Source organism: Suncus etruscus, chromosome 1 (assembly GCF_024139225.1).
Source record: "Suncus etruscus isolate mSunEtr1 chromosome 1, mSunEtr1.pri.cur, whole genome shotgun sequence".
NCBI lineage: Eukaryota > Metazoa > Chordata > Mammalia > Eulipotyphla > Soricidae > Suncus > Suncus etruscus.
Window position 1 is genome coordinate 165,862,570 of NC_064848.1, and position 24,402 is coordinate 165,886,971.

Here is a 24,402-nt window from a genome sequence, read left to right on the forward strand (position 1 = left end):
TTTCTTCCTTCCTGGATTTGAACCACTGACCTTCTGCATGAAAGGCAAACTCCCTACCTTCATACTATCTCTCCGGCCCCATTCTTGTTTCTTATTTATTTATTTATTTTTGCTTTTTGGGCCACACCTGGTGACGCTCAGGGGTTACTCCTGGCTATGTGCTCAGAAATCGCTCCTGGCCTGGAAGACCATATGGGGCACCGGGAGATCGAACTGCAGTCTGTCCTAGGTTAGCGCGCGCAAGGCGAATGCCCTACAGCTTGTGCCATCGCTCCGGCCCCCTATTTTCTTTTCCATTTCTTTGTTTTGTTTTGTTTTGTTTTGTTTTTGGGTTACACTCAGCGATACTTAGAAGTTGCTCCTGGCAGGCTCGGAAAACTATATATGGGCTCTGGGGTTGTCGTGTGCAAGGCAAAAGCCCTACCGCTGTGCCCCAGGTTGATTTTCTGCCTGCAACAAGCCTGGACTCCCAGAGCCTTCTGGCTGCAGTAATCTTGACCCATCACCAGTCAACACCACTATGCCATTGGGAGCAAGGCAAGTGTACTGGTGCCCTCTAGTGGCTGGTGTGGAGAGGAACAGAAAATGTGTAACCTTGAAGATGTCCAAAGCTGGGGGACCTAGTTGGTTCAAGGTTGCCAACTTCTCTCCTTAACAGAAGACACATTGCAGGGTGAGGGCATAACATATTTATTTTACCATAAGGGTCAGGCAGTGGGGCAGTGCAGCATCCAAGCCCCAGACCAGACATGCAGCATCCACATGCAGAACAGCTACATAGGCTGGGGCAAGGCCAGGGATGAGGGGCTGGGCTCAATGGCTACCCCATAACTCCCTGCCACCATGCTTGAGTCCTGGGCTCTCTGACTCCACTAGAACAAGGAGAGAGAGGACTGGCTGGAGTCCAGTGACTGGCCAGTCAACAGCACTGTGTCAGGACAGCCTTGCTCACCAGAAGGGACAGACACTTGGGAAGATGCAGTCCTAGCAGGAGGGTCTAAACACTTTCTAGTCCCCCACAGGGGTACCCCCCATTCTAGAAAGGCTGCGCAGAATTAGGACTGAGCCCCTCCCCCCGCAGGGACATGTCCATGAAGGGGACTTCCCTGAGCACATGCAGGGCCCTCGTAAGGCAGTAGTAAACCAGGGGGTGGGGGTACAGAAATTAGGAAGCCTTGCCTCCGTGCCACAGAGAATGGACAGGAAGAGGTAGGGGGTGTGAGCAGGTCTGGGCAGTACAGCTGAAGGGAAGGGGGATTCCCCTTTCTTGGCCTGCAGCTATAGCCACTTTCCCCGTAGGGATAAGACTAGGGTAGTTGGGTTCTAGGGGCTGAATTTAGGGCCAGGGAGACCGGGCCAGGAGAGAGGAGGGTGCTGACTTTCCCAGAACCCCTGGACCCAAGGTGGGTGCTGGCCAGTACGATGGGGAGAATGAGCAGATGCACAGAGAACTTCAAGGCACCAGGATTGTTAGGAGCGGCAGTGCCATCCCCCGAGACGGACAGTGATTAGAAGAAAATTCTTCAGCTTCGACTACATGATGAGTGTACAGGGTGGAAGGAAAGAGACAAACACAGGAAGAGGGGAATAAAACCCAAGGAGTTGAGGGTGGAAAAGATGAACAAGATGAACATGGCAGTGACAGAGAGGGTGTGGGCGGAGAAGAGAAGGGGAGACAGCCAGAGATGGCCTCAACATGCACTTCTGGTCCCTACAAAATAAGGCACCAGAGTCAGCAGCGCTCCGGTTGTCCCCGTGGCACAGAGACTGCTGAAGGGGGCTTCCCATGGACGTCTCACACCTGAGCACCGGTGGCCTTCTGGATCAGGGGGATCTGCAAGGATGGGAAAGGTCATGAGGCTGGGCTCTGAGGCCCATCAGGAGTCTGCCAGGCTGCCCAGAAAAGTCTCCCAGAGCTTTCGAGCACACACCTTGGACAAGTCAACGCCAGTGAGGGCATGCACGGAGGCAGGCAGCTCGGCCAGCAGCCGGTTCACTTCAGATGTCACCTTGCTGTTGTCTCCGCTGAGAACCACGATCTCATCGACTTTGGTGAGGGGGGCAGCCACTTTGGCTGCAATCTGAGAGAGAGAGGAGAGCTTGGTTGCAATCCTGATGTCCTCCAGCATCTCTCCCTCCCATGCATCCAAACCCCAAAGAGGCCAAGAGACCCTTCTTTCTATATAAACCCTAATGAGTGAGGCCCTGTGGGCCAAGGCTGAGTTTGTGCCTACTGTGGGGCTTCAACCTCCCACTTATTTTGGGGGTGGGGCTTACACCTGGCGGTGCTCAGGGTTTACTCCTGGCTCTGCACTCACAAATCACTCCTGGCAGGCTGGGGGAATCATCTGGGATGTCGGAGATTGAACCTAGGTTGGTCCTCGGTTGACCAAATGCAAGGCAAATGCCCCACTTGCTGTGCTATGGCTCTGGCCACCAACCTCCTACTTTTATTTTTTTGTTTTGTTTTTGGGCCACACCCACTGACGCTCTGGGGATCAAACCGAGGTCTGTTGTAGGCTAGCTTGAGCAAGGCAGATGCCTTACTGTTTGCACCACCGCTCTTGCCCCAACCTCCCACTTTTTATATATTTACTGGGTTTGGCCATACCTGCTCGAGGTGCCCAAGGGACCTGCTCAAGGTACCTCTCTATTTTTTTTTTTATATATTTTTTTGTGTTTTTTGAATAGGCTTAATTCTCCTATTCAATGCTTACAGCTGGTTTGCCTCAGTTCTGGTTTGCTTTGTTCTGTTTTGGCCATACCAAGCAATGCTCAAGGCTTACTCACATTTGCAGTCAGGAATTACTCCTGGCCGTGCATGGGGGGCCACATGGGATGCTGGGGATCAAACTGGGTCAGCAGTATGCAAGGCAAGTGTCCTACCTACTGTACTGTACTATCTGGCCCTGTCTCAGTTTTACTGACCAAGGTGCAGAGAAATGATGGCACAAACCTACTAGGGCCAGCCTGGGGGTGGGGTGCAGCAGGGCTCACCTGGGGCAGTGCCTCCAGCACCAAGGCCATCTTGGCAGATTCTCCATATTTCTGGTAGGCCTCAGCCTTGAGCTTCATCCGCTCGGCCTCAGCCTTGCCCATGGCCTCGATGACTGCTGCCTCCGCCTCCCCGATTTTGCGTATCTTCTCAGCTTCTGCTTGTGCCAAGAGGACCTGCTTCACCCTGGGGGAGTCCAGGCCAAGCAGGGTTGGTAAAAAGTGCCAAGGTTCTCTCACATCTTGCCTGGGGCCTAGTGAACAGGAAGCCCTCCATTCTGGCAAGTGGCAGTGGTAGGGAACCCCCAAAGGGTCTCCAACTCTGGCCATGGTCCCCCAAATGCAAGTGAGAGATGATTAATCAGGGTGTGCTCTGGGCTGCGCACATACAAGGCCCAAGAGTCTTTTTTATCTAATTTCAGGCTTCCTTACACCAGTGACAGGAGGGAAGTGGGGGGGGGGCTTTCCTCCCACAATGAGCAGGCAGGTCTGGGGGAGAGGTTGCTTTCAAGATGTGACCAGGAGTCTAGAGGGGCTGAAAAGACAGTAAAGGCCTCCTGCCTCAGCTTGGCTCCGGGGAATACTCACTTTTCTTTTTTTTTTTTTTTTTTTTTTTTTTTTTGGTTTTTGGGCCACACCCGGCGGTGCTCAGGGGTTCCTCCTGGCTGTCTGCTCAGAAACAGCTCCTGGCAGGCACGGGGGACCATATGGGACACCGGGATTCGAACCAACCACCTTAGGTGCTGGATGGGCTGCTTGCAAGGCAAATGCCGCTGTGCCATCTCTCCGGGCCCGAATACTCACTTTTCTCCCTCTGCAATCTGCTGGATGCGGTGGGCCTCAGCCTCAGCGGGGCGGCGCACAGTGGCGATGAGTTCCTTGTCTGTTCGCAGGATCTCCTGTGCCTCCACAGCAATCTGCTTCTTGCGCTGCACCACCTCGATCTCTATCTCTTCCTGACGGATCTTCTGCTGCTCTCGGGCCCCCTGGAGCTCATAGGCCAGCTGGGCTTCGGCTGTCTGAGGCAGGAATGGGTGTGAGCGGACAGTCAGAGGCCCTGAGCCAGGAACTGGCTTTGTCCCTCCCTGTAGGGCTCCTCACCTTGATGTTGACCTCCTCGCTGAAGGCTGACTTCTGTAGCTCGAAGGCCCGCTTAGAGTCAGCAATCTTGGTGTCTGCCATGAACTTTACGTCCAGCATTTCCTTCTTGCACTCGGCTTCCTAGGAAAAAGAAGGGCAGGTGCTAAGGGTTTCCTGAGCCACCAGAGGTCTCTCACCCGTAAGCTAGCAGTCCCCAAGGATAAGGGGGAAATCCTGAGTACCCGAATGCCTGCGTCCCGCTCAGCCTCAGCCACCCCAATGTCGGCATCTCTTTGCACCACAGCAGTCTGGGTCTTGCCCAAGGAGCTCAGATAGTCCACTTTGTCGTACACGTCCTGGGAAAGAAAGGGAGTGGGTTGTAAGCAGGGAGCTGCCTTCCCACCAAGAGACCCTCTCGGGCTGCAGAACTCCCCCGACACCGCACCTTGATGGTGAAGCTGAGGATCTCGATGCCCATGCGGCCAACATCGGGGGCCGCTACCTCCCGTACCAGCTTGGCAAACTGGTCCCGGTCCTGATAAATCTGCTCCACGGTCAGAGTCCCTGGGGGGAAGATTGGGGACATGTTTGGTTGCTGAGAGGAAGGGCAGAGGCATGCAAGGAGAGGTCTGAGTGTCCAGAAGGGCTGTGTACTTGAAGTGGAATCTTCTTGGTTATAGTTGGGTTTCATTTTGGACTCACTCCTGGCTCCATTCACAGAGTGTCCCCTGCATATAGTCAACCTGGCTTCATTTTTTTTTTTTTTTTTTTTTTGGATTTACTTTTTAGGGAGCCATACCTAGTGGTACTCAGGGTGTACTCCTGGCTTTGCACTTAGGAATCACCCTTGGAAGTGGTCAGGGGACCTTATGAGGTATTAGGATCAAACCCAGCTCTGCCACATGCAAGGCAGCACCTACCTGCTATACTAGAACTACAGCCCACACTCTTTTTTTTTGAAGGGGGGGTTACACCTGGCAGCGCTCAGGGGTTACTCCTGGCTCTACACTCAGAAATCATTCCTGGAAGGCTTGGGGGAAACATGGAACACCAGGATTCGAACCACTGTCCTTTTACATGCAAGGCAAACGCCCTACCTTTCCATGCTATGTTTCTGGCCCAGCCCCACACTTTTTTTATTTTTAAGGAAAGGTAGACTGCCACATGCAGTGCCTCATTTGGATGTGTCTGGAGTCATAGAAGCTTGACTACTTTATGTTCTACTACAAATAGACCCTCCCCGAGGGCTTGTTCGGAAGTTCAAAAGAGGAGCATAGCTACTTGTAAACCCTCAACCAAAAACAGTCTGGTTTGTCTATATTTAAGGAAGATTGCTGTCCTCTTTGACCCAGGGTACAGCCATGGGAAGAATGCACATGGAATAGTGAGGAGGAAGGGGACCCCTGCACAGACAACCAGATCAATTGGTAATCAATAGATGTCACAGCCTGATTATTCCTCCATATTTGTTTTGTTTTTTGAGTCACACCTGATGATTCTCAGGGATTACTCCTGGATCTATACTCAAAAATTATTCCTGGCAGTTCTTGTGGGACCATGTGGGATGCCAGGGATAGAACCCAGGTAGGTTGTATGCAAGGTAAATGCCCTACCTACTGTGTTATCAATCTGATCCTTCACTTTTTTGTTTTTGATTTTGGGTTATACTCGACTCAGAAATTACTCCTGGCAGGCTCAGTGGACCTTAAGAGATGCCAGGGATTGAACTCAGGTCGACTGTGTGCAAGGAAAATGCCCTACCCACTCTGCTATTGTTCTGACCTCTCTTTTTTGGGGGGTCAGGGGGAGGTCACACCAGCAGTGTTCAGGGGTTACTCCTGGCTCTGCACTCAGAAATTGCTCCTAGCAGACACAGGGGACCATATGAGATGCTGAGATTCATCCTGGGTTAGCTGTATGCAAGGAAAATGCCCTACTGCTGGGCCGGAGAGATAGCATGGAGGTAGTGTGTTTGCCTTGCACACAGAAGGCCAGTGGTCTGAACCTGGCATCCCATATGGTTCCCTGAGCCTGCCAGCAGCGATTTCTTAGTGGAAAGCCAGGAGTAATCCCTGAGTGATGCCGGGTGTGACCCCCCCAAAAAAAAAGAAAGAAAGAAAAAAGAAAGAAAATATCCTACTGCTGTGCTATTTCTCTGGCCCCAATTTTTGTTTTTGTTTCTTTTTTTTTTTTTTGGTTTTTGGGTCACACCCGGCGGTGCTCAGGGGTTACTCCTGGCTGTCTGCTCAGAAATAGCTCCTGGCAGGCACGGGGGACCATATGAGACACCGGGATTCGAACCAACCACCTTTGGTCCTGGATCGGCTGTTTGCAAGGCAAACACCGCTGTGCTATCTCTCCGGGCCCTTGTTTTTGTTTCTGGGTCATACCCGGCAGCTCTCAGGGGTTACTCCTGGCTTTCCACTATTTTTTGTTTTGTTTTGTTTTGTTTTTGGGCCACACCCAGCGGTGCTCAGGGGTTACTCCTGGCTGTCTGCTCAGAAATAGCTCCTGGCAGGCATGGGGGACCATATGGGACACCGGGATTCGAACCAACCACCTTAGGTCCTGGATCGGCTGCTTGCAAGGCAAACATCGCTGTGCTATCTCTCTGGGCCCTGGCATTCCACTAAGAAATCGCTGCTGGCAGGCTCAGGGGACCATATCAGATGCTAGGATTCAAACCACTATCCTTCTGCATGCAAGGCAAACACCCTACCTCCATGCCATCTCTCCAGCGCCCCCAATTTTTTTTTTTTTTTTTTTTTTTTTTTTTGGTTTTGGGTCACATCCGGCGGTGCTCAGGGGTTACTCCTGGCTGACTGCTCAGAAATAACTCCTGGCAGGCATGGGGGACCATATGGGACACCGGGATTGGAACCAACCACCTTTGGTCCTGGATAGGCTGCTTGCAAGGCAAATGCCGCTGTGCTATCTCTCCGGGCCCCAATTTATTTTTTTATGCTGTGGTGCTTGCTAAGGGTCACAGACCTTTTGGTGGTGCTTACATACCAGACTGTGGGATTGGGCGAATCACTCGCAGTTCTGAGCTTCACAGTCAGAAGAGCTGCCAGGACCATGCTCAGCACCAGTGGGGCACTGAAGAACTGAGCTCATGATGAGAAGTTTGCAAGGCAGGAGCTCTGAGTCCTTGAGCTTTCTACCTGTTTTGTTGTTGATGCATTGTCAGTGTTTTCTGCTGTGTTAGGAGGCCATGGACAGAGGTCCTGAGGCGGGGGGGGGGGGGGCGTTTTGGTTCCAGAGATTGATCCCAGGGCCTTACAGGTGAGGCATACATTTCAGGGTTGGAACTGTTCTTAAATGGATAATGGTTAAGCACCTGCCTTGCAGCCATGATACTTGGGTTCAATCCAAATCCAGCAATGCAAATGGTGGTTTTGGGGCAGGCAGAAAAGGTATGCTCTTGTCTGAGTATCCTTAGTCTTTGCTTTGGCTTATTTCAGCAGTGTTTAGTACCAAGCTTCCTCCTGAAGAATGCTGGCTGGGGAAGGAAGTTCTCAATGACTTCAGACCAAACAAGGCCCCATTTGCTGCCCCTCAACACACCTCCCTTCTTTCAAGTAACCTGAAGTTTTCATTCACTTTTGTTTTCTTTATTTTTGTTTTTGGTCACACCTGGCAGTGCTCAGGGGTTATTCCTGGCTCTGCACTCAGAAACTACTCCTGTTAGACTCAGGGGATTATATGGGATACCAGGGATCGATCCTGAACCAGGATTCATATGGCTTACTGGCTATGCTATTGCTCCAGCCCCCACTTTTGGGTTTTGAGCCACACCTGGAGGTATTCAGGGGTTATTCCTGGCTCTGTGCTCAGGAGTTACTATAGATGGTATTTGGGGGACTATATGGGATGCTGGGGATCAAACGCAGGTTGGCCGTGTGCAAACAAATGCTTTACCCACTGTACTATTTATTGTTTCAGTCGCTAAACTAGCATTTCTTTTCTTTTTTGGGGTGGTTTTTTTTTTTTTTTTTTTTTGCATTTTTTTTGTTTGTTTTTGGGCCACACCCAGCGGTGCTCAGGGGTTACTCCTGGCTGTCTGCTCAGAAATAGCTCCTGGCAGGCACTGGGGACCATATGGGACACCGGGATTCGAACCAACCACCTTTGGTCCTGGATCGGCTGCTTGCAAGGCAAACACTGCTGTGCTATCTCTCCGGGCCCTGGGGGGTGTTTTTTTGGTCATATCCAGTGGCATTCAGAGGTTACTCCTGGCTCTGTGCTCAGAAACGCTCCTGAAGGCTCGGGGAACCATGTGAGATGCTGGGAATCAAATGAGGATCTGTTCTGGGTTGGCTGCGTGCCAGGCAGATGCCCTACCACTGTGTTATTGCTCCGGCCCCTCAGCTAGCATTTTTCAAAGGCAATACCTGAGGGTGAAATTCTAGCTCTTCAGCTAGAAGCTCAAATGGAACACATGGCCCCTGGCCTGCCCACCCCTCCTGGCTGCCCTCACCAAGGATGGAGCGCAGGTGGCCCTCCAGTGTCTGCAGAACGACGTTCTTGATGTCCTGTACATTCTTGCCCAGGAACTGCTCGCAGGCCACAGCTAGGAGCTCCATCTCCGTCATGATCTTCACCTGCCAGTGATCACAGCGGTGTCTGAGCCAGGCTGGGGGAGGCAGAGAGAGCCCTGCCCACAACCGTGGAGGGGTTCTGTGCCCCCGCCTTTCTCAGACCTGGAGGCACTGGGTTGGGGTGAACCAGGGGCCTGGGAGAGAAACATAGGATTCTTACATTGGGAGATTTCACCTTTGTGGCAGCTGGACCTGACATGGTGTTTCTCCTGGGCCATGGGGCTTACCTTCTACCCCTCCAGCCCCCACTTCCCTCATTAGCCAATTCTTTCTTTACTCCCTCCACCCCCAGGAGGATGAGCTGTAGGCTGAGAGGTAGAGAGAGCAAAAGAGTCAATGAGAAAGAGGGACACAGACAAAACTAGAAAAATGAGTGCAGACAGGTAGGCGAAGGTTTGAATGGATGCCACGGAGGGTGGGCATTCTCCTGAGGGATGGAGCCAACAGGCCCTCCCCGAGGACCTACAAGGTGGCTGAACCTCGCTGCTCTGTGATGATGCTGGTAGGGGGGATAGGATGGGAAGCCCCTAAACCATGCGTCAGGTTGAACCTATAACGCAGTCTCTCCTGCCTCCATAGTCTGGAGCGTCACTGTTCCCCTTCCCCTAACCCCCCAGCCCAGCCTAGGGATCACAGCCTTTCCGACACCTGTAAAGAACGGCGTGGGGTTAGTGAGACTCTGTTCTGAGAAGAGAAGGGGTGTCAGTCAGTTAGTCCTGCCAGGAGGGCCCAGGGCGGGCCCGTTCAGTTTCTGGTTGCATGGTGATGACAAGCCTCTTCTGGAGGAAGTGGGTGAAATGGGGGGCACCGGGGAGGGTCTGCCCCTGACTGGTGTCCTCTCCTCCTCCCTCCGAAAGCCCAGCCCGGGGACGGAGCGGCTCAATGGGCATGCGTGGGGCTGCTGAGTTACTATACCTGGGCGACACCCGTCACAGTTAAAGCTACCCCCTCGGCCGTCTCTACGTCCTCGCAACGGGGCTGCAACGTCATAATCTCTAGGGAAATCCTGCCAAGAAACGCAAAACAGGGGCATGGGTCTGGGGGCCCAGGGACTCGAATGTTGGAAGAGTCCCATCTGTTACTGTTCTGGCTAGGGTGAGCTGGGGGTTCCACTGAATTTAGATGGGGCCATGGCTGGGACTGTGCAGCATAGGACGCAAGCTGGCCTCCACTGTAAGAAGGGTAAATGGGCTACCCTCGGGCACAGCCTCTGCCCTACCAGCCTCTGCAGAGAAGGCAGGAGAGAATGAGAAATGTAGGTGGGAGTCCAGGTATAGCTGCATATGTCCCCAAGAGCAGGTGAGAGCAGGCCCCTCTGTGGACACTCTATAGGGGCCTTCACCTATTTCTTGCTCAGTGACCCCAGAACACACAGAGATTACTGCCTGAAAAATGGGCCTGCTAAGAGAATGAGCCTTGCTGACCAAGATAGTGATGATTCTAAGGTGATTCTACAGCTGCTCCTTGCAGGGAGATGCCCCCCACATCCTGCCACCTGCACAGGCAGCTCACATGGAGAACCTAGGCTGAGACCATAATTCCTTCCTGGCCTCAAAAGCAGGTCACAGGTCTGCATCACATGGGTAACAGGGTGCTGGGTGCCTGTGATTGTGTAAGTAGTGAGTGTATGTGAGAGGAAGTGCAGAGGGAGGCAGGAGGCTTTCTCCATTCATAGGGTGCTCTGTGTTTTTCTCAGGTGTCCCCCCCCTAAAAGCCCACTGTCCTTTGTTTTCTGGAGCACTTGAGATAGGGTAGTGGGTATGAGGGAGAGACTGGATGCTGATTTTACCTGGGGAGCTGAAGGGCTTTTTTTGTATAGAGGGAAGGTTCAGGGTAAAGGGACAGAATTCGGCCCCGGAGAGATAGCACAGCGGCGGTTGCCTTGCAAGCAGCCGATCCAGGACCAAAGGTGGTTGGTTCAAATCCTGGTGTCCCATATGGTCCCCCATGCCTACCAGGAGCTGTTTCTGAGCAGACAGCCAGGAGTCACCCCTGAACACCGCCGGGTGTGGCCCAAAAACCAAAAAAAAAAAAAAAAAAAAGGGACAGAATTCTCCCAGTCTGGACACTTAGCAGCAAGTGAGTTCTGTGGGGTTCGTGCTACTCACGGTGGGACCCACAGGACCTGAGAGCAAGAGGAGCACCTAGAGAGCAGGTGCATGGAGACATAAATGTGGGAACCTACACCTGTAATCACCAAAGGCCCTGGCTTAGGACTGGACTTTACCAGCGATAGCATGACATTGGTCCTTTGCTATTCAAGTAGGGCTATATTTGTTCCCAAGCAAGCTTGGGCTCTTGAGCACTCCCCTTACCCCACAACTTACACTGGCCTACTGCTTTACTTGTCTGCTTTCTCTCTCTCTACAAGGCACAGAGAATGACTCTTTTCATTTCAGGGAGAGAGAAACTGAAGCTGAGACAGGGGGTAATTGGCTCAAAGGTGTTCGGGGCAGAGTGAGGGGTGGGAAATGGGCAGGCTCTGTTGTCAGTCCTGGAAGGAGATTAGAGGGGGCCACAGGGCTATGGGAACATGACAGTCCATGGAATCTATCTTGCTTGGGGCCTTGCCAAATCTGGGGTATCAGTCTGGGGAAGGGCTAGCAAGGGCTTGGTTGCGCTTGGGGTATGGGACTTAGCAGGAAGTTAGGAATAAAGGGTCCCCATTACCACAGCCCAGCTGTTATGGAAGGACTCTCAGAGGGCCTCCTCAATTTGCGATGGTCTGAAGGGTAGCATCCAAGTCACCAGCCAATCAACTGCCAACTCAGGCAGATTTATTTTTTAGGGGGGTAACACTGGCTACTGACAGTCAGTGCCTGGGGGATCATGTGGTGCCAGGGATCAAATCATCCAGGGTGACTGTATGAAAGGAATATGCTTCAGCCTTTTGAAGCCTCTCCCCAGCCCCAGAATAACCTCACTCTGTGCTCGATAATAGTTCGCCAGGAGAGGACAAGGAAGCTGGGAATCTATGGGGTCCGCCCTGGACCCCCCGAACAGCAGAGGTGTGCGCCCAGGGAGGAAGGCATACTCTCAAAGAGCATCAGTTCCATTCCGGCCTGCCAAGCCCCGAAGGGCGAGGAGAGAGGAGGTTAGACACGGAGGAGGAAGCAGGTGGGGTATTACCTGTGCAACCCCTGTTACGAATAGCGGGACCCCCTCCGACGTCTCAATATTCTCACAGCGACACAGGATGGTCATTACCTCCAGAGACAGTCTGAGGAGCAGCCAGAGGGCAGGGAGAAGGGGGGACGGGCAGGGGTAGGAGGGGACACAGCAAACACACACAGTGGTTACCAGACCAGCACAGGCTTGTGCCTGGGGTGGGGTGGGCATGCTCAGTTCTCAGGGCACCCCCAATGCCAACTTTGTAGGCTGGGAAGGGTACAGAGACACCCTCCTGCTGGCCTGACATCTCCACGTTAATTCTCGATTCCCCAAACCCTTCTCATGAGCGGGCCAGGGAAAAAGCCTGTGGAAGCCCCGGGCCATGACCTGTGCTCAACACTTAGCTTCTTCCAGAGGATCCTGGCAGGATCTGGGAGACAACTCAGTGCCACCCTTCCAGCACAAACAAAGCTGTGTTTACTGAAACTCAGGGGCCAAGGCCAGGGTCAGGGGGACACCTTCCTGGGGATTAATCAGCTATGATAAATGCTGAGTATTACTTGGAAGCACAGACCCAAGAGATATCTCACTGAGAAGGCATTTCAGGGGGCTGGAGTGATAGGACAGGAGGCAAGGCTTCGCATATGGCTTGCATACGGCTGACCTGGGTTAATTCCTGGAGCCCCACGTGGTCCCCTGAGCACTACTAGAAATGATCCCTGAGCACAGAGCCCGGAGTCAGCACTGAGCACTGCCGGAATTGACTCAAGCACCACAAAAGGCATCTTAGATCCAGAAAAGCTCATAGAATATTCTAGATTTTCTGGTTTGGGTGAGGTGACAGTGATATGGATTATGGGAGGCTGGAGGAGAAGGTATATCTCTGGAAGATAACAGAGCTCATACTGGGATCTCCAAAGTCTGGCACAGGGAGAAAAGAGAGCGGTGACACACGAAGCTTCTGTGAAGCTGAAGCTGCCTGGTCTACCTAAGCAAGCCTGCATGGACAGGGGTGTGTGCAGGATGGGGGCCAGGAGGAAGCTGGCTGTGGGCACTGGTGGAGGTTTCCTGGCACCAGAGGAAAGGACAGAGGCTGAAGCAGGTAAACTGGGGAGCAGTAGGAAATGGGGAAGCCCCACCTCCAGGCTCAGTCATGCAGAAGGGCACAGGCTGCCTTCACCTGTGATCTATCATAAGCAACTCTGGACCTGGCAAGGGCAGGAATGCACCAAACTCTCATGGGGAAGGAAAGAGGGAGTAGGAGGGGAGGACGGGGAAGGCAGGAGGCTGCAGCTCAGATGCCAGAGGGAGAAGAATTGCTCAGAAAAAGGACAGGGCTGTTGCATCAGGGCTAAGGGAAGGGCCAACAGGAGGGAATTCAGGAGCCTGCAGGGAGGGGGCTGACACGGAGCAGGGGGTGACACCTAGGATGGACTGAATGGTGCCATAAGAAGGAGGCTGAGAAGCTGGTTCTGAAGCCAGCAAAGTAAAGGTCCAGGCTGGGGGTCTATCCCCAAAGCAAGCTATGGTCCAGGGAGAAAGGACTATGTGAGATGGATTTTGGCAAGGCTCTGTCTGTTCCTCTCTCCTGAACATGTCTAGCTAGGGAGCGGCAGGGGCTGCTGCTTCAGTAAGCAGATCTTGGGAGGGAAACTAAGACTGTGAGACAGACAGGTCAGGTCTTTAGTTTAGTCATAAGCGCGCCTGCATGAGACACTTTGGCCCGAACTGTAGCATCAAGGTGGCTGTGTCTCGAGACAGGACAGCTGGGCTACTCCTATCCTAGGGGGTTAGGATAGCCTGAGAGGACAGCAGTATGGGGTAGTTCCACATGCAGTGTGTGGGTGCACAGTGAGGGGAGAGGTCAGTGAGTGCAGGGAGCCAGTGGAGTGAGGAAGCTGTGATGTGCCCCAAGAGTCTCAAATGCCAGCTGCTCAGTGCAGCCAAGATGCTATGCTGCTCTCTTTGGAGTGGTGGGGTATTTCCATGGGAATCTCCACTACTTTCCCTCAGGGACCCTGTCCTCCTGCCCCCACTGCCCCATCTGTGACTTGGCTGGGAGGATGCGAATCCTTTGCCCTGCTCTACTGTCATTAGGAGGGGTGTGGGGAATAGTTGTGGGGGTGCAGCTGCTGGCATGGCCTTTGAACAGCTCCCATTTCCCTTTCACTGTTAAGTCTTTCTGGACTGGCTGAAGAGGTGGAGACCTGTTTGGCCTGACCCCTGCACCACTTCCTCAGCTCCCACTTCAAATCTCTAACCCACTGTGGTCCCAGTACCACTAGGGATTGCACAGCCATGCTCTGCCCTGTAGCCTGTGCCAGAACCCTCCAGATGGGGCAGAGAAGTGAGGCTTTCTGGAATCAAGATATGGGGTTTTGCCCACGAGACTGAATTCTCTGGGACAGATGCGGTGATGCTTCACCCCCTGCTTCCTTGAAGCCCCTTCTCAGAAATATGGCCAGTGGGAACTACTCTTGCTGACTTTCAGGAGTAATGGGGGGAACTCAGGAACACCCCCCTTTCAGAGTCTTACCTCTGTGTGTCGGAGATGCACCACCAGGCCCAGGCCCAGCCGCCAAACACATATTGTTTATAGTCGGAACCACAACAGCCCCCTGGAGAACAAAGCAAACCACTTTGGGTCAGTCAGTTCTTTTATTTTAGGGGTGGGCCAGACCAGGTGTTGTTCAAAGGCTACTTCAGCTCTGTTCTCAGGGTCACTCTTAGCAGTGCTTAAGGGCCATGTGCTGTCAAGGCTGAAACCTGGGTGCAATGCATAAAAGTGCTCTTCCCCTCAGTGCCCTGGTCTGTTTTGGGGGCTGGTCTGAAACCCAACAGAAATCTGTTCAACAGAAGCTGTAACCCATTACCAGTTGTTATAATAATAATAAGTAATAATTTATTTTTGTTTTTTGGGTCACACCCGCCAGCACTGAGGAGTTACTCCTGACTTTGTGCTCAGAAATCACTTCTGGCAGGCTCGGGGACCACATGGGATGCCAGGATTCAAACCACCATCTGTCCTGGGTTGATGCTTACAAGGAAAACACCCTACCACTGTGCCATCTCTCCGGCCCCTAATTATTATTATTATTATTTTGGGCAATATTTGGCTTTACTCAGGTCTTACTCCTGTCTCTATGCTCAGGAATCACTTCTGGCAAAGCTTGGTGAACCATCACAGTGCCAGGAATTGAACATGGGTCAGTCGCATTCAAGGAAAGTGCCTTACCTGCTGTACTATCTCTCTGCCCCATAAACATTCATTAAAACGGAGTAAAAGAAAAAAAAAAACCAAAAAAAAAAACAATGGAGTAAAAGGCATTTTTCAGGCTTTGTGAGGTTGTACGGGGTTTAAGGCATATTAGCTTTGCATGTAGCTGGCCCTAGTTTGATCATTGGCAGCACAGATGGCTTCCCCCACCCCTTTACCCTCTGTACTACTGGATATGTCCTGCCTACCTAAACCTTCTGAGTATTTGTACTCAGAATACAGTGATAGTGACTGTATTTTGTTTGTTTTGTTCTTTTTTTTGGGGGGGCACACCCAGTGGTGCTGAGGGATTACTCCTGGCTTTGCGCTGAGAAATTGCTCCTTGCAGGTTCGGAGGACCAGATGGGATGCCGGGAACCAAACTGGAGTCAGTTCCAGATTGGCTACATGCAAGACAAATGCCCTACTGCTGTGCTGTCACTCAAGTCCCTGAATTTCTACTATGAAGGATATGAGATTAGTAGGAGCCTTTTCTCGAGATGATTGGACTATCCATGGTTTATTTGTTAGAGCTAAGCTGAGATAATGCAGGGGGCTGATAATGGAAGCCTGATGGAGCCAAGGAAAGGGAAAGAGCCTGCTCAGGCAGGGCAGGCAGATCTCAGTAAGTATATGGTTCTGTGTTCCCAAGACTCTGGAGTGGCTTTATTCAGTTTATGAGAGTGAAAGGGAAGGGAAAGGTTCAAAACAAAGCCCAAGGGCCAGAGAAATAGTACAGCAGGTAAAGCACTTGCCTTGTAGGATTTGGCACCACATATGGTCCCCTGAGCCCTGCCATGAGTGATCCCTGAGCGCAGAGCCAGGAGTAAGTCCTAAGTACAGTTTGATGTGGCTTCCAAAACAAAACAAAACAAAACAACAACAATAAAAAAACAGTAACAAGGGGCCAGAGAGATAGTATGGAGGTAAGGTGTTTGCCTTGCATACAGAAGGTTGGTGGTTTGAATCCTGACATCCCATATGGTCCCCTGAGCCTGCCAGGAGCGATTTCTGGGCATAGAGCCAGGAATAACCCTTGTGCACTGCCATGTGTGATCCAAAAACCAAAAAACAAATAAAACAAACAAAAAACAATAACAAAAAACAGGCCAAAAAATATACACTCACAAAAAACCAAAAACTAAAGTCCAAGTCATGGTATCAATGAGAAAAGGGAAAAGGTCTAAAAAGGAAATGGTAACTGGAACCTATATGAACTAAGCAGAATTATTGCATCTGGCAATGACTCAGGCTTATGCTGTAGACATGTCCAGCATGCTATACAAGAAAGGAGAAACCAGGCGCTGGATCTGTGGCATAAGTGGTAAGGCATTTGCCTTGCACGTGGCTAACCTATGACGGACTGCGTTTCGATCCCCTGGCATCCCATATGGTCCCCCTGCAAGCCAGGAGTGATTTCTGAGCGCATTGTCAGAAGTAACCCCTGTGCGTCACCAGGTGTGGCCCAAAAAGGAAAGAAAGAAAGAAAGAAAGAAAGAAAGAAAGAAAGAAAGAAAGAAAGAAAGAAAGAAATAAAGAGAGAGAGAGAGAGAGAAAGAAAGAAAGAAAGAAAGAAAGAAAGAAAGAGAGAAAGAAAGAAAGAAAGAAAGAGAAAGAGAGAGAGAAAGAAAGAAAGAGAGAAAGAGAGAGAAAGAAAAAGGAAGGAAGAAAGAAAGGAAGGAAGGAAGGAAGAAAGAAAGAGAGAGAGAGAAAGAAAGAAAGAGAGAGAGAGAAAGAAAGAAAGAAAGAAAGAAAGAAAGAAAGAAAGAAAGAAAGAAAGAAAGAAAGAAAGAAAGAGTGCTCGCTTCGGCAGCACATATACTAAAATTGGAACGATACAGAGAAGATTAGCATGGCCCCTGAGCAAGGATGATACGCAAATTCGTGAAGCCTTCCATATTAAGAAAGAAAGAAAGAAAGAAAGAAAGAAAGAAAGAAAGAAAGAAAGAAAGAAAGAAAGAAAGAAAGAAAGAAAGAAAGAAAAAGAAAGAAAGAAAGAAAGAAAGAAAGAAAGAAAGAAAGAAAGAAAGAAAGAAAGAAAGAAAGAAAGAAAGAAAGAAAGAAGAAAGAAGAAACTGATTTGGAGCAATAGCACAGCGGTAGGTTATTTGCCTTGCATGCAGATGGCCCAAGACGAACCCAGGTTTGATTCCCGGCATCTCATACGGTCCCCCACACCTGCTAGGAGTGATTTCTGAGCGCAGAGCCAGGAGTAACCCCTGAGCACCATAAGGTGTGGCCCAAAAACTAAAAATAAAACAATTAAATGGAATTATTTTGGGTTCTGGTCTACAGCAGGAGGTGGTTCAGGGCTTACTCCTAGCTCTGAGCTCAGGTATCATTCTTTTTTTTTTTTTTTTTTGGTTTTTGGGCCACACCCATTTGACGCTCAGGGTTACTCCTGGCTATGTGCTCAGAAATCGCCCCTGGCTTGGGGGGACCATATGGGACGCCGGGGGATTGAACCGCAGTCCGTGCCCAGGTATCATTCTTGAGGGCGCTCAAGGAACCATATAGGGTGCTAGGGATTGAACCTTGGTTGACTGCGTGCAAGGCAAGTGTACATACCTGTTGTACTAATATTGTTGTATATAAAAACATTTCCATAAGATTATTCACACACACACACACACACACACACACACACACACAGAAAAGTTGGTCAAAACTGGAGAGATGGGGCCAGGCGGTGGCACTAGAGATAAGGTGCCTGCCTTGCCTGCGCTAGCCTACGACGGACCGCGGTTCGATCCCCCGGCGTCCCATATGGTCCCCCAAGCCAGGAGCAACTTCTGAGCGCATAGCCAGGAGTAACCCCTGAGCATCACCGGGTGTGGCCCAAAAACCAAAAACCAAAAAAAAAAAAAAAAACACCAAAAAAAAAAACCCTAGAGAGATAGTGAACACAATGCAGAAACAAACAGGATGCACATGATTCAAGGGAAAGAAGATCTGGGACTATGATATCCCCACAAGATAGGTGCCGTCATTTCTGTGTTCACAGGCCAGAAGCAATTTTCTGAAGCTTGGTGGCTTTAGTGTCCCTGAGGACCTGTGTCAGGAGACAAGGCAGGTGGAGGGGCTAATGGTGAATTAGGAGAGCTGTGTGTACGGTGGGGTAAGCGTGGGTCACACCAGATTTTAAGGTAGAGGTAATCAAATTTCATTTGCATTTTATATTTTGATTTTTGGGTCACACTGGGCAATGCTCAAGAGTTACTTCTGAAAAAAAAAGTTACATCTGGCTCTGCACTCAGGAATTACTTCTGGGGGTGCTCAGGGACCATAAGCAGTGTAAGGGACTGAACTCAGGTCAGTCTCATGCAAGGCAAGTGCCCTATCCATTGTACTAGAAAAACCTTCCTATAGCTGACCCTAGATTGATCCCTGCCTTCACAGCCAGTACCCTAATCACTGTCAGCAGTTAGGAGTAAGCCCAGAGCACTGATAACTGTGGTCCAAACCTTCCCCTTTCCCCCCAATAAACAAAATATCACTTTGCAAGAAGAAGATACTAGAATTAGGGAAATTAGATATAACCACCCAGGTAAGATAAGAATTGAGAGGCTAACTTCTAGATTACTCTCACCCAAAAGAATATTCTGTGAAGGTGAACATGTCCAATGGCTGCACACAGTGAAAGGGGGCCACTTGTGGCTACTTAGCACTTGACATGTGGCTGGTATGGTTGCAGTTATTTTTTATTTTTTCTTTTTTTTGGTTTTTGGGTCACACCCGGCAGTGCTCAGGGGTTACCCTGGCTCTCTGCTCAGAAATCGCTCCTGGAAGGCACAGGGGACCATATGGGATGCCGGATTCGAACCACCATCCTTCTGCATGCAAGGCAAATGCCTTACCTCCATGCTATCTCTCTGGCCCCGGTTGCAGTTATTTTTTAAATTATTCTATTTTGGGGGGCTAGAGTGATAGCACAGCAGTAGGGCATTTGTCTTGCATCCTGCTGATCCAGGACGAGCCTGGTTCTATTCCCAGCATCCCATAAGGTCCCCTTGAGCCTGCTAGGAGCAATTTCTGAGCACAGAGCCAGGAGTAATCCCTGAGCACTGCTGCCAGGTGTGGCTCAAAACAAAAACAAGGGCCCGGAGAGATAGCACAGAGGCGTTTGCCTTGCAAGCAGCTGATCCAGGACCAAAGGTGGTTGGTTCGAATCCCGGTGTCCCATATGGCCCCCCGTGCCTGCCAGGAGCTGTTTCTGAGCAGACAGCCAGGAATAACCCCTGAGCAACGCCAGGTGTGGCCCAAAAACCAAAACCAAAACCAAAACCAAACAAACAAACAAAAAAACCAAAACCAAAACCAAAACCAAAACCAAAATTATTTAATTTTTTATTTTCTTGGGCCATCCCCAGTGATGCTTAGGTTTAGTTATACTGGCTTTATTTTATTTATTTATTTTTTGCTTTTTGGGCCACACCTGGTGGTGCTCAGGGGTTACTCCTGGCTACATGCAAGGCAAAAACCTTACCGCTGTGATATCTCTCCAGTCCCTATACCTTCCTGGCTTTATACTCAGAAATTCCTCCTGGCAGGGGTTGGAGTGATATAGTATAGTAGGTAGGGCATTTGCCTTGCACATAACCAAACTGGGTGCCACTGGGTGTGGCTTCCCCAAAAGAAATTACTCCTGATAGTCGTGGGGACCATATGGGAGATGGGCATTGGATTTGGGTTGGCTATGTGTAAGGCAACTGCCATACCTGCTGTACTATTGCTCTGACCCAGCTTATTTCCTCCCCCTTTTTTTTTGTCGTTGGGCCACACCTAGCAGTGCAAGGGATTGAACCTGGTTTAGCTGCATACAAGGCAAATGTCTTGCCCACTGTTCTATCACTCTGGTCCCTGACTTCAAACTTCTTATTTCTTTTTTTTGTTTGTTTGTTTTTTGTTTTTGTTTTTGGGCCACACCCGGCGGTGCTCAGGGGTTACTCCTGGCTGTCTGCTCAGAAATAGCTCCTGGCAGGCACGGGGGACCATATGGGACACCGGGATTCGAACCAACCACCTTTGGTCCTGGATCGGCTGCTTGCAAGGCAAATGCCGCTGTGCTATCTCTCCGGGCCCTGCCCTTGCAATTTTTAATACAATTGACTCTACTTTAAATAGCCACATGTAGGGGGCTGGAGTGCAAGCCTTTAATGCATTGAGGCCAAATTTTATTTCCAGCACTTTTATTTATTTATTTATGTTTGTTTTATGGGTCACACCTGGCAGCACTCAGGGGTTACTCCTGGCTCTACACTCAGAAATTGCTCCTGGCAGGCTCAAGGGACCTTTTGGTATGCCAGGATTTGAACCACCAACCTTCTGCATGTGAGGTAAACGCCTTGCCTCCATGCTATCTTTCTGGCCCCGATTTCCAGCACTTTATGGCTCCCAAACATTGTACTGCTGCTCCTGCCCCGCTACACCTGACCTTTGGCTGGTGGCTTCGGTATCAGACAGTGTAGTTCAAGTCTGCTCTGGATGTTGTAGGCTGTGAGGCCAATAGCCAGAACAAACCAGGCAAGTCCTAAGTAGGCAGAAGAATGGAACTAAGACTCCAAGAGTGTGGCGGGCGATCAGTTTAGAGATGGGCCTCTGAGAAGGCTTATTGGGAGCCCCAGAGAGCACCAAGCAGTGTGAGGAGCATCAAGAGGCAGGCTCAGTATCTGCTGGATTTTCTCGGGTAGAAGTACCTGAGGGGAGGCTAAAATGAAGCTTATGGGAAGCCACTGCAGGCTTCTTTGCTCTGGGAAGCACAGGCAGGTGGCCACTAAGGACAACACAGTCAGTCTGAAACCTAAACTACCTCAGGAGTTATGAAACTGGAAGAGGGACAAAAAACATTGCAGGTTCCGCTTCTCGCCTGGTGGGGGCTGAGGCATGGTTGGCTTCTCAAGGCCAGGCAGGAGTGGTGTGGGTCTCAGGTGGGTGTCCATCTCTTATCTTCAGTTTACTCTTTGACCTTTAGAGCAGGCTGTCACGACTCAAGTTGAGCCTTGGCACATCGTCATATGGCCTGGTTCCTGGGGGCAGCAACAGGAAACTGAGCCTGCCAGTCTGCTCCACCCCAGCAGCCTCTTTCCCCGAAAGGCATTTCGTCAAAACTTCCTGGTTACCATTCCATTCCTAGCAGAGGGCAATTCACTGCCTTTTCCCTGACCTTCCTATCTCTCATTGTCTTGAGACTCACAAGTTTCTCTTATTTTTATCTGGCCTTTTCCTTTTTGAAGGGGTTTGCTTTATTTATTTATTATATATTATTTATTACTAGGAGTAATTCATAAGTGCACAGCCAGGAGTAACCTCTGTACACTGGGTAGCCCCAAAACAAAAACAAAAAAGTATTTTTTTTTTTTTTTTGTTACACTTGGATCTTGCTCAGGGATCACTCCTGGAGTATTGGGAAATTAAATAACACATCAAGGATAAAATCTGGGCTGGCCATTTGCAAGGCAAGTACCCTACCTGCAGTACTATCGCTCCAGCCCTGTAACATATATCAATTAAATCACTGCAAATGATAAATTTATTCATGATTTCATTTTTGGTGTACATGCTTTATACCAATTCTTTTACCAATGTCCACTGTCCTCTACCAGTGTCCCGATTTTCATGTGCCCTCAACAATTCTTTTTTTTTTGTTTGTTTTTGTTTTTTTTTTTTGGCCACACCAGTTTGATGCTCAGGGATTACTCCTGGCTGTTGGGGGGACCATATGGGATGCCAGGGGATCGAACCATGGTCCTTCCTTGGCTAGCGCTTGCAAGGCAGACACCTTACCTCTAGCACCACCTCACCGGCCCCACCCTCAACAATTCTTTCTTTTGTTTTGCCACACCCTGCAAGTCTCAGGGGTTACTTTTGGCTCAGGAATCAATCACTCAGGGGGTCATATGGGATGCTGGGAATAGAATCTGGGTTGGCCACATGCAAGGCAAGCGCCCTAACATGTTGTGCTATTGCTCCGCCCCCTCACAACAATTCTTGATAGTATTACCAGATATATTTTTCCTACCTTACTGAAGGGTTGTGTTTTATTTGCTTCTTTGTTTTGGCTGGGAAACACACTCAGCGCTGTACTGTAATCAGCCTGTAGCTCTCACATACAAAGCATGTGCTTTAACGCTTTGAACTATCATCCCAGCTATACAGCAATTTTATAGGTACCCTAAAAATAATTTGTTATTAACGATTTTGAGGTTAAGCTTCTGTTTATGGCCACACCTTGAACATGTCTATCTTGTCTGAAATTAAACTAGTTATTATAGCTATCATTATATTTTATTTGATATGTTAATAAAAGGCATATATTACTTACTGTTTGTCACATAAAGTAATTTTATAATTGATAACTTTTGGGCCAATCATGTAACTACATCCCAGATTAATTTATAAGTGCCAGGAGTAGACCTCTGTGTACTGCATAGCCCAAAAGCAAAGGAAAAAAATGTGTATATGGGGCTGGAGAGATAGCTAGAGGTAAAGCATTTGGCTTGCATGCAGAAGGTCATTAGTTTGAATCCCGGCATCCCATATGGTCCCTCTAGCTGGCCAGGAGCGATTTCTCAGCGTGGAGCCAGTAGTAATCCCTGAGTGCTGCTGGGTGTGACCCAAAAACCAAAAAACCCCCCAAAAATGTATATAACAGAGAAAAAAAAAAAAGAACCATTACCTGTGTTCACAATCACACAATCAGAAAATGTCTACATTTCAGTTAAGGGTAGTGAAAATAAAAATGTGCCTCTCCATCTGAATTCAGATCTCTTAAATTCCAACCACAGATCCTCAGGATACAGCTCAGTGATAGAGCACTTGCCTCATCAGTTAAGAGTGAAGTCCTGGGTTAGATTAGATCTCTGGCACTAGGGGAATAAAAACTGGGGCTGTAGAAACAGTTCCAAGGATTAAACATGTGGGAAGCCTAGGTCTATTCCCAGCCACAGAGTTCCCAGAGCTGGGTGTGACCCAGAAAAACAAGGGTTGGGAGCCAATAGTACCAACGGTTAGGCTCCCCTTATCTGGCTGACCCAGGTTAGATCCCTGGCATCCCTTATATTCCCCAGAGAAAGGCCAGGGGTGATCCGTGAGTGCAGAGCCAGGAGTAAGCCCAGAACAGCCCTGGGTATGACCCGAAACAAAACAGACCTTCAGAACCTTCCCTAGGCCTAGAGGGGCGGGGACAAGCTCTGCTGACCTCAAAACTAGCCCGATTCTGGTAAGTGAAGTATCTAATTTCTCTCGAAGGCGTCCAAGTCAGTGAGAGAACTGGGATTTCCCAAGCCATTGATTTTTCGATGCAAGCAAGGTTCTGGGATTAAAAAGTTCCCAGGGAGGCTGGTCATCCCTTTCAAGGGTGGGCAGCTCTGAGGTCGGGCCTAGCCCAGGGCCACCTCCCCACCCAGCGGCCAGCCCTTAGAGACTCAGCCAGCACACTGCTGCAGAGCAAGCAGCTCCCGGGGGTGGGGGTGGGGGGAACCGAACAGAAGGGGTGCAGGCGGGTAGGAAGAGTGGGGCCCCTCCCCAGCACCTGTGAGCTGGGGCTTGCACGTCTATGTGGGGGTCTGGCAAGACTGCAGCCATCTTCCAGAGACCCAAATAATCCCATAATCATCCTCAGGCAGCTGGATCTAAGGCCACAGAATGTGTGTGTGTGTGTGGGGAATGTCTCTCGCCCCTTCCCCAGAGTGCTGCATCCCACGAGCACCCCCACAAGATCCCTGGGAAATTCTCGGTGCCTGAAGCGTTTTGCAAAACCCAAGACCCAGCCCTGGAGCCTGGTTTCCCAACCTGTAGAGGCCGCGCCCGTGTGTGTCTTCCCGGACGTTCGTGCCAGGCAAGCCCCGCCTGCGTGGAATTAACGGGTCTGAAGGCCAGTCTTTGGGAACGGTTCCAGGACCTTTAGGGACCCCCCAAAGTCACAGAGGGGGTCGAGAGGAAGACAGCCTGATCTGGCCAGGGAGGGAGGCGGTGGAAAGGGGGGGAGTCAACAAGCGCCCGAGCCGCAGCAGGAGGGGACAATCCCGGGGCTTGGGGGTGCAGGGCAATGCCTGCAAAGGTGCGGGGCAGGAGCAGGAGGGTCCCTCCTAGAAAGGGGGGCTCTGGGTGGGGTCCCAAACACCCCGCATGCCCTCCCTCTACCCGGCCCCTCACCTGAGACCACCAGCGCCTCGTTGGGCCCCACGGTGTGGCAGTTCCCCATGGCGCCGCGGGCCGGAGCTTGGTTCCGAATGGGGCGCGTGGAGACCCGACTCGAGCCGCGGGCCGCGCCCAGCCCCAAGCCGACACCCGCCCGACCGCCCGCCCGCACCCCTCGGCCGCCGCAGCCCCGCCGGAAGTGTGCGCTGGAAGGCGGGGCCG

General features: G+C 50.6%; 1 protein-coding gene and 1 non-coding gene across 4 annotated transcripts; one reads left to right on the plus strand and one right to left on the minus strand.

Annotated features, from left to right (window-relative positions):
* Positions 1-674: 674 nt before the first annotated feature.
* Positions 675-24,342, minus strand: FLOT2 (flotillin 2). Of its 3 annotated transcripts, none has more exons than XM_049772121.1 (11): positions 24,196-24,342; positions 14,323-14,404; positions 9,591-9,681; positions 8,555-8,678; positions 4,520-4,638; positions 4,317-4,430; positions 4,096-4,215; positions 3,799-4,013; positions 2,998-3,181; positions 1,932-2,081; positions 675-1,834 (listed from the first exon to the last, which is right to left on the minus strand). In XM_049772121.1, exons 1-11 carry the CDS (start codon positions 24,242-24,244, stop codon positions 1,796-1,798), a joined length of 1,287 nt encoding a protein of 428 aa, XP_049628078.1. In that variant the 5' UTR covers positions 24,245-24,342; the 3' UTR covers positions 675-1,795. The 3 variants fall into 3 exon arrangements, with proteins under 3 accessions (XP_049628078.1, XP_049628084.1, XP_049628092.1); XM_049772127.1 differs by lacking the exon at positions 9,591-9,681 and adding an exon at positions 11,805-11,895; XM_049772135.1 differs by lacking the exon at positions 9,591-9,681 and having other exon boundaries at positions 24,196-24,222.
* LOC126025955 (U6 spliceosomal RNA) lies at positions 16,840-16,946 on the plus strand. The gene has a single exon (XR_007501545.1). It is a non-coding gene; the product is annotated as a U6 spliceosomal RNA (small nuclear RNA).
* Positions 24,343-24,402: the final 60 nt, after the last annotated feature.